We start from the raw sequence: 9,455 nt of genomic DNA, 5'->3' as shown, positions 1-9,455 counted from the left end.
ACATAAGGCAGAAAAGCAAAGGAATAATGTTTTAAAACACAATAAAGAAGAAAAAAAAAGCAATAAAGTAACCAATAATTTCAGTGCAGCCACGCTGCAGTAATACTATGCCCTAAATTTATGGAAATAAACGTGCAGTTGAGAAAGAAACAGTAACAAAAGTTTTTTTTACTGCCATTTATGCCTTTTTACTACTGATGTCATTTCACTCCCTACTGTTGTTCCTTTCACTCTAATTTTTACAGCACGTTGTTAAACATGCTATATGAATAAACTTGACTTGACAAAAGTAGTCTTAAGGACAGATCTGCAGTTGCAGAAAGGAGATAATACACGTTAGACACTGACGCCCGAAAAATATGTGATAATGACAATGTTGACAGCAGAAAAAAGAAACATACAGTAAAACCCGGCATTGACACAAGATGACAACGATAACGGCACAAAGTAGTCTACAACACTGCTGGTATCGCGTGACATTACTAAAAAAACGATCCTCCCTAAACGCCACATTAATGTCGTCACACCAGGAAACAGGAGGTTGAATCCAGCGCTATCTCGAGATTTATACTCTGCTGTTGTTTTATTCAGAACTGATAATTTATTGCAAAATTGTGTGATTTTTTGGTTTAAATTAATTAATACACAAAACTTTGTGAAATAAAATAGAACAACCTGATCTCAAAATGCAACACTGAATAATCTTCAAGTTTCAGTCACTGAAACATATCCATAAAGATCACAGTTCATTATTTTGTTCATTATGCAACCATTTGGAGTGCCTAATCAAAGATGAATAAAAATGCTGCAATTACTTGACAGGTTTGATGTAATATCACAGATTTCAGCTATTTTCAGCAGGCAACTTGTAAATGCTGGCATTCATCCAATCACAACCCTAGAACATGTGGTGTCTGCAGTGAAGCTGGTTTGCCTACCTCAGATTTTTTTTCTTTTTTTCTTTTTTTTTTTTTTTTATCTCTACCCTCTGTTTATAAACATGGAAAGAACAAGACGGTTAAAAAAGTCGGATAATGGATCATTTTAAAGGAGTGGGAGCACATGGATAAAAATGAAAACAGACCAGCCACACGAGTGCGCTGTTGGGATATAAAACATCGAGGAGAGCAGCAATGACACAGACACAATAATACTAATAACAATGTATGTCGTACATTTTGCCTTGCACTTTATTGCTGAAATACCTGGTCAAAAGTTCATTAGCTGTCCCTGATATCTGAATGCACCCTCTTCACTTTTTGAAGCATCATTTAATAACACCTGGAATTTGATATACAAAGAAATACACGAACACCTGCAAAATATTCTGAAAGCCAATGCAATCAGCCTGCAATAATTGACAGTACTACCTTTGGTTAAGGTTTTGTTAACAGAGAAGTATTGATTTAACTGTATGGTTAAGTGGTTAGATAGTAGTGGGTGCTGTTATGTGGTATTACAGTATATTGTAATTATATAGTATATTGTAATTGTATATTGTACAGAGTTGTTTCTGTTATTTTGTCCACCTGATAATACCTCAGACTGACATGTACAAAATGTGTGATTAATTTTATATGTTGTACTGTCATTTATACTTTTAAAACCTCTTTGCAAAATATCTGACACACTCCTACAGCTGTATTTTAGTCATTTGCAGCACCTGCAAGTCACAGTGATTGCATACAAAATTTGAATAACAATTTCCTGGATGGACAACATGAGCAGTTAAGACAAATTCACAAAATGCTTAAGTTTAAAAAGGAAAAAAAAGCAATAGACGTACCTGATACACAGAGGTACAGACAACTAATAACATAATAAAAATGTGTGGAAAATTTCATTAAGGTGTCTTGTTTGTTGAAACAGTTTTATGGATGATATGTCTGTATATAACAACTGAAATTATAACCCTTTATCTTGTTGGTTCTTCAGTTTGACTGCTCAGAACGTGGCACCAGCTTCAGTTTGATTGGTCGTTTTGGCATCAACAGGCCCTGGATGTCCATCTCAAGGGGCACCTGACAGGAAATTACATATGATATGAACAAAGTCAACAATGCACAAAAGTCAGCTTTGTTATTTCAAATTTGCAATCAACATGCTATCAAAGAGGGTAGACCCCTCTTGCGAAGAATGGACGGCTTATTGAGTGTGTTATTTGCTGTGTCAGTTAATGGCTGTTGATCTTTGGACTGACGGACATAGATCTAATGACATTATATAACCCTCAGTGTTACTATCACACTAGCAATGAATAATATTATTCACCAGATTGCTCATACACCAATAAAAAAGCAATAACTAGCAGTGTAAAAATGAACATCTGTGGCCTCACCTCTGTCTCCTTGCACACAGAGAAGCTGTAGCTCTGGAGGATCTCCACCATTGCTAGTTTCATCATCACCAGAGCGAATCGCATCCCAATGCAGTTCCTTGGCCCCGCTCCGAAAGGCATGTACGTGTACGGGTCAATAGTTTCCTTGTTTTCCTTGCTGAACCTGAAGGTAGACATACATATGTATTAATAACAGAAATGATGCAATGGCGCTTTCTGTGGGAGTTCTTCTCATTTACCAACAAACCTTAAAGATCCCCTCCAGACATACTTTAAGCTGTATGTAAAATAATCCACTTTGAATAATAATTGTCTGATATGGCTTTTCCACAAAGAAAGTTAAATAATCTTGTTAAATTTCATAAAATACAGGGCCAAAGGGGAGAGAGGTCTGCACACTGTTAGGCTCCAAATAAATAGTTTAATTCTCTTTTTCTCTTTTCAAAACAACATTTCAATCTACATGATCTTCCTCAGGTAAGTAAAAAAAGGAATTTCTTGTAGAGGCAGTAATCAACTGAAAGCACCATGACCTGTTGGTGAGCAAGAAGCAGGAAAAACACCACAAGATAGCGATCACAGTACTCCAGAAAAAAAAACACACCAGAAAAACCAGAAAGAATTCAAGTAAAAACACAATCCAACCTCTAAAGCATGCAGCAAACATACAAAAATAGTTTAAAAATTCTCTAATGATGGGTACAGGGCCTAAAGGCAAAATACAATATAAATCTCAAGGGGAAAAAGTATATATATACATATATAACTTGTTGGGGTGTGATACATATGTTCCCCCCTCCTAATGAAGATTGTTGAGGTAGGCCTATCATTCATGTCATATTAACATTGTATTTGACATTTTTTTTCTGTTTTTTTCTGGTGTTTCTTTTTTCTGGAGTGCTGTGATCGCCATCTTGTGGTGTTTTTCCTGCTGCTTGTTCACAGCAGGTGCTTTGAGTTGATTACCGCCTCTACAAGAAATGCATTTTTCCTCTTTCACACCTGCCTGAGTAAAATCATGTAGATCAAAATGTTGCCTTGAAAGAGAAAAAGAGAATTAAACTATTTATTTGGAGCCTAACAGTGTACAGACCTTTCTCCTTTTTTGCCGTGCAGTGAAATATTTTTTGTCTTTCACGTGTATATTTTTGCCTGGATGTTCACGCTCTTGGTGACGTCCTTCTCCCTCATTAAAAATTCCACAGAATCACTGAATACACAAATATATATCATTTCAGATGTTTAATTGCTGGACACAAGATGTCTCCTACCTCACTGTAATGTCCATTCTCAGTGTATGTGCACGGGAGGCTTCAAGTTTCCACATCACACTAGTGTAAATTGCATACTTGAACACATTTTTGAGTGAAGGGGGACTTTAATATATAAATCCATCCTATACCTCTCTGGTTTGAACTCCTCTGGTTTGGGCCACAGCTCAGGATCCCGGTGCAGGGGCCATGTTGGTACCATGACAACCATATCTTTTGGAATCACAATGCCATTTATCTCCACAGTTGCCTTGGCAACACGCTCCAGGCGTGACGCAATGGGATACAAACGTAGAGACTCGTTAATGACGCTGTCTAGGTACTCCATCTGCAACAGTGCCTGGTACTGGACAGGAGCCTACACACACACACATGCACACAAACACAGACACACGTTGATCAGGACAACACCACCACTGTCTCATATTAGGCAAAGTTAGGGGCTACCACAACACAGTGCTGAAGGGATACACTGATGGTGGATGGAGGTATTAAATCTGTATTAATGTTGTTGTTTTTTTGGCCAGTTGGGAGAAGCGGAACAAACTGTAAACACAACATTGACATATTATCACCTTATAAAGTTGATATGGTGAATGTGTTAGCAAACAACCGCCTATTCAAACATCCAGGAGACACACTGCAACGTTAGCTTTCATCTGGAGTCTTTTTCTGGCCACCTGGTAGATGTAAGTCCAATATTTACTCTCTTTTTAAGTTCAGTTTTGGTCTCCACTAACTCCTGAGGGAAATTTCTGCCTCTTTTGCAGCTAAAGTCTCCTCCATGTTCAGCTAGTTGCAAACTTTGTCTGTCTGCTGTTTGATGTTGAGTAGGTAGTGTACAGTGGGTTTATGTGCTGAAAACAGCTGTGTGTTGCTGCTGGAAACAACACTGATGAGAACAGTAAAACTGAACCAAAGCATCTGTGAACCAAAACAATGAGCTGAAAGACACTAAAATGCTCCATGGAGTTGAGGGAAACTGCAGAGCTGGTTATAATTCTCTGTGGGTTCGTCACTTCAAGCATTTTCTAAATGTAGCATATGTTTATATTGAGATGCAGATTTTTCATCCAAGCTTTACTCATCAGTAATTTTTTACTATTAATCCTATGATTATTTGTAATTTTAAAGGGGACAAAACCTAACTACAGCTCTATGAAGGTTATTGTTTTGGTTGTACGGTCCACAATTTCTATTCTTATTAACATTGTTTCCAGAAGCAAAGTTGCCCTGATAATCTGTATGTAACCTACTCAGCAACAATTAGAAGACAGATAATGTTACTGAATAGCTGGAAAAGGTTTAGATGAACATCTGGCAGCTAATAGTCCAGATACATTTCTCAACAACTGGTGGAAACCAAAGCTTAGCTAAAAGAAAAGTAAATGTTTGACTTCAATTTAGGTACCACAGTTCTTTCTGGAAACACAACTTCAAATGAATGCTAATGTTACTGACCTTAATTAATACATGAATTGTTTGCAAACACGTCAAACCTAACAACTTTATGAGGTGATAATATGTCAGGTCTATGTGTTTCTCAGCTTGTTGTGGAGTTCCTCTGCCCATAAGTGCCCAAAAACCAATGAAGACAGCTTTAGTTTTGATTATTTTGAGACGTCCCTGCTACCTCATATGTTGTCCTCTCCCCACTTCCAACATACCTTGTTAGGGAACGTAGAGTCTACCTCCTCCTGCAGCCGTTTCATGACATGAGGGTTTGTTGCCAGATTGTAGGCCAAGAAAGTGAGAGAACTGCTGCTGGTTTCATACCCAGCAAAAAGGAAAATCATAGCTTGAGAAAGGATCTCATGATCATTTAAACCTGGGAAAGGAAGGAGGCATGATTTAGAATAGCTTTAAGTTGTGTTTTTGTTTGTGTGTGTGTGGAGATGTGCTTGTGCACATGTGTGTCACCTTTATCCTGTGCTACTCCACTGGAGTCATTGTTTTTCTGGGAGTCAATCATCAGCTGAAGTAAATCCACCCGACTCTGAAAGTAGACAGACAAAAGAATAGTTTAAATTCCACCTCTAAATCTGCTGATACCAACACACAAACACAGTCATACCTTTTGCTTGCTGGTTTCTCGATTAGATTTGATCTTCTGCAGTGCACTGTAGAAGAAGTCCGTGACTGACGCAGGGAAAAAAGAAAACTCAAACTTCTCAAATACAGGACCCAGGAAGGGGAAAAAGGCTGGAGTTGAACAGAAAGCAACATAATTACCAAGGATACTGGAAAAACAGCAACTGTATTGACTGTAAACATTGTCAGCGAGTTAACAGTGCACATATATTTCGGGGTTAACATGCAGGCGGAGGACAAGATTATAAAACAATTGTTTTTATAGAATAAAAAGAATGCTGTACCAACAAGGAGGAAGAGAGGGTTGAAAAGGTCAAACTTCAGCATCTTCTTGATGTTAGTGACAAAGGGGTCTGAGGGGTTGTTGAGGGAGTCTATGTCTACACTGAAGGCAGTGCTGGTTACTACATCCATACTGTAGGGTCCAAAGAACCTAAAGAGCAGACATAAATGCACACATCAGAAAATATCCTTTATATTTTCAAACTTTAAGTAAAGTTTATGTTATTCATTTTTTTAATAATTTGAAACTAAAGTTGAGCTCTTACTCCTTCAGCTCCAACACCTCATCCTTGTCGGCTTTCTTCTTCATGCTGTTGATCAGGTTAGCAGAGTGGTGCTTCATTATGTCAAACATCTGAGGCACAGACAGGGGCAGGAGAAACACTCATGCACATGATTACTGAAATACTGGAAAATGCAATACTGATAAATACTATGGAGGCAATTATACTGGTACAGACTTCCTGCTGTTGTTGTTTGTGCTCAATGTAGATTGCATCAGATTAGGTCAAGTTACAGCACAGAGCTTGCTAAAAAATATCTACTCAACATGCAACAAAAGGCAGAGGAGGTTCTAAGTAGGAGGGGGCCTTACCTCTTTCAGTCTTCCAGAGGTGAAGGAGGGAGAAAGGACACTGCGGATCCTCCTCCATTGATCATCCTCAGCAATGGACACAGCATCGTACAGAGGCCCGTTCAGGCGAAAGTTCTGTAACGGGATTGGAAAACATCTGCCAGTGAGGATGACAGTTCAACTTAAAAGCAGCGACCATAATGAGTGACTGAATGTGACTGAGTTGTATAGAAGAGTGAGTGTGCATACTCTGCGATTGGTGAAGAGAGAGTAACACTCCTTTATCAGAACTGTTTTTATCATGGCAGGATCTGTCACGCACAGCACAGGCTGACGACCATCAAAAATGCTAAAAATGATAAGAATAGTTCAGCAACATGAAAAGAAAAATAACAACACAGCAGGTGAGACTTCACATGCAAATCTACAATAAATCAGGTATACAACATTGTACAGGGATATCCATAAACTACAGGTAGGCAGACAAGAAGTCCTAAAGACAACAATCAGATATATGTTATATGCAAAAAGACGTCTACAGGACAGGCTAGCAGAACAGAAATATGCCATTCGCACAGGGAATATAAACTACCCTATAGCTAGACACCATCTGGACTCCCATAACAGTAACCCATCCACACTACAAGCCTTTGGCATTGACCACATCCCTTCTTCCATACAAATAGGTGACAAAGGAAACTTAACCAACAGAAACCCTTTTGGATTGACAAACTACAGGCTACTAAACATCCAGGCCTAAATGAGGACCTAGAACATCTTTTTGTTTAATTTTATATAACCATTGTTTGTATTATGTTGTTGCTCTTTAATTCAGCTTTAATGAATATTGTGGGCCAGAACGCCATCTGCTGAAGTTTTTTTGTACATTTCTACACACCCTCTCTATGCCACAACACCATATTCAAATGGGAGATTCCCATTGGTGGAATACCACTAGAAAAAGGCCAGGTGTACCATGAGATCTGTTTGACTCCCTGATGAAGGCTTGATGCCGAAACACGTCAGAGCTTTGTTTTAAAAGTCTAGTATGACAAGTTTTCTTGTATTCTTGTGTCTACATGTATCCCTATCCAAAGCACCTCAAACTCATTCTTGAGTCCAGAAAGGTTTCCTACCCAAACATTTTTGATATGTTATAATATGCAAACAGAAACACACACGCACAACATACAACATGTACACTTACCCCCATATTTTCCCATATTTCTTGAAGCAGTCTGAATCAAAGTTCAAGAATCCCTAGGTATGAGAGTAAATACACATTATGAATTGAACAACTCTCTTTAAACCCGCAGTCTACTTAACTTGGTGATATTTGTTGCATGAATTTTTTTTTCATACTTAAATCCCTAGAAATTATAGTGTTAAATTCTGAAGGATATATGACCCTGAACTGAGTTGGTACATGGTATATTTTAACAAGGCACATCATGCTTTGTCTTCCACAACTATTAGCTCAATCATCCCAGTGACTTCACTTCGAAGCTGATACTAATCTTTTAAATAAAAATAAAACATTTTAAATCGCTCAGAGATCATACTTGAAGTGCTTTCAATACATTGATTTGATACCACTTTTTAGCTGCTATTGGTAAAATGGGAACTTCATTCTCAAAATGGAATAATGCAACTGAAATACTTATACTTTTATACGTTATAATGTAACACAAAATGTATTTATCAACTCCAAACTGGCTTGTTCTATATCTAGGAAATCAATTCACTGGGAACTATTTCTACCAAATACTTTGGTAGTATTTTCTACTAAAATCTGTCCATAGCAAGGTCTGTGGATTATCCTGAGTAAGCAGGGCTTACTTTTTTGAAAAGAGACACTAATGTTGAGTTTTTAAAATGTAATTTTTCAATGCTTTGATCACCACTGAGACATTCTGTGTATACTGCCAAAACCCCACAGCAGCTGTAATTATTAAGTGATTAATAATTGTTATGCATTGAATTGAATTGCCACAGAGCACAGTTTAACACACTTGGTGTTATATTGTACGGCTACTCTTGCTTCCACAAGTTATATTTACCAACCTTTCTATATGCAAGCATAGTGCCGAAAAAGGGGATTGGTTTGGGACCAGGGACGCCCATTTTCTTAAATGTTCCATATGGCCAGTAGACATATCTGTGCAAAACAATACAGAACAGTGAAAGAGAAAAGAAGAGAAGAGAAGAGAAGAGAAGAGAAGAGAAGAGAAGAGAAGAGAAGAGAAGAGAAGAGAAAAGAAGAGAAAAGAAGAGAAGAGATTTTTATCAAGCACATAGGTAAACATAGGCAGTACAAATATCTGGACTATTCTTATATACTTACACACAGATCAATGTGATGAGGGCGACCACAAGGGTCCATGTCTCAGCTGAAAAATTCAGAAGGTAAGCCATCTCTACACGTTTTCTCTCTCCATCTATGGCAGCACAAGTTTTTCTGAAACCCCAAACTATGACTAAAGGCTTTTATCTCCTGCTGCACACGCCTGTTGCGTGAGTCAGGAGAGTGTGTGAGAGTTGAACCAATGATAGGAGGCAGTGTCAGGTGAATAAGTGACAGAGAGAGACCATATAAACAATTATCATTTTTATTAGCTCTGTCATCTGTGATGCTGCAATTTTGTGACCTTAATTATTATATTTGCATTTATCAATAAGAAAGAACACCTGAAAGTTTATGAAAAAAAAAAATCTTATTTTAGTGTCTCCTTCCTCTTGATAAACACTGTATTTTCTGGCATAAATGGACAAATATGAATCAAAAATGTATATAGAGATATGAGGTCAGTTGTGTAGCTGTCAAATTGTTTTTCTTTCTGTTCTAGACATGATCCAACAACATTTAATCCCAACTGGTGCTCACACAAAGACATGTCTC

General features: G+C 37.8%; 1 protein-coding gene across 1 annotated transcript; it reads right to left on the bottom strand.

Annotated features, from left to right (window-relative positions):
• Window positions 1-1,510: 1,510 nt before the first annotated feature.
• On the bottom strand, window positions 1,511-9,105 carry LOC122979738 (cytochrome P450 3A40). Its single transcript, XM_044347442.1, has 13 exons — window positions 8,901-9,105; window positions 8,621-8,714; window positions 7,764-7,816; window positions 6,806-6,905; window positions 6,578-6,691; window positions 6,249-6,337; window positions 5,985-6,133; window positions 5,684-5,811; window positions 5,530-5,605; window positions 5,277-5,437; window positions 3,741-3,967; window positions 2,339-2,501; window positions 1,511-2,021 (listed from the first exon to the last, which is right to left on the bottom strand). The coding sequence occupies exons 1-13, from the start codon at window positions 8,969-8,971 to the stop codon at window positions 1,932-1,934; spliced, it is 1,515 nt and encodes a 504-aa protein (XP_044203377.1). The 5' UTR covers window positions 8,972-9,105; the 3' UTR covers window positions 1,511-1,931.
• Window positions 9,106-9,455: the final 350 nt, after the last annotated feature.

The sequence above is a fragment of the Thunnus albacares genome, chromosome 3, assembly GCF_914725855.1.
Source record: "Thunnus albacares chromosome 3, fThuAlb1.1, whole genome shotgun sequence".
NCBI classification, from domain to species: domain Eukaryota; kingdom Metazoa; phylum Chordata; class Actinopteri; order Scombriformes; family Scombridae; genus Thunnus; species Thunnus albacares.
This window is presented reverse-complemented; position numbering and strand designations above follow the sequence as displayed.

What these genes read in the sequence shown, in the direction of transcription:
- LOC122979738 (XM_044347442.1), bottom strand. Translation starts at nt 8,971, where the DNA reads ATGGCTTACCTTCTGAATTTTTCAGCTGAGACATGGACCCTTGTGGTC. An exon ending in CTCATCACATTGATCTGTGT is followed by an intron (nt 8,715 to 8,900) that starts GTAAGTATATAA and finishes TGTTTTGCACAG; the next exon opens with ATATGTCTACTGGCCATATG. An exon ending in AAATATGGGAAAATATGGGG is followed by an intron (nt 6,906 to 7,763) that starts GTAAGTGTACAT and finishes TATCATTTTTAG; the next exon opens with CATTTTTGATGGTCGTCAGC.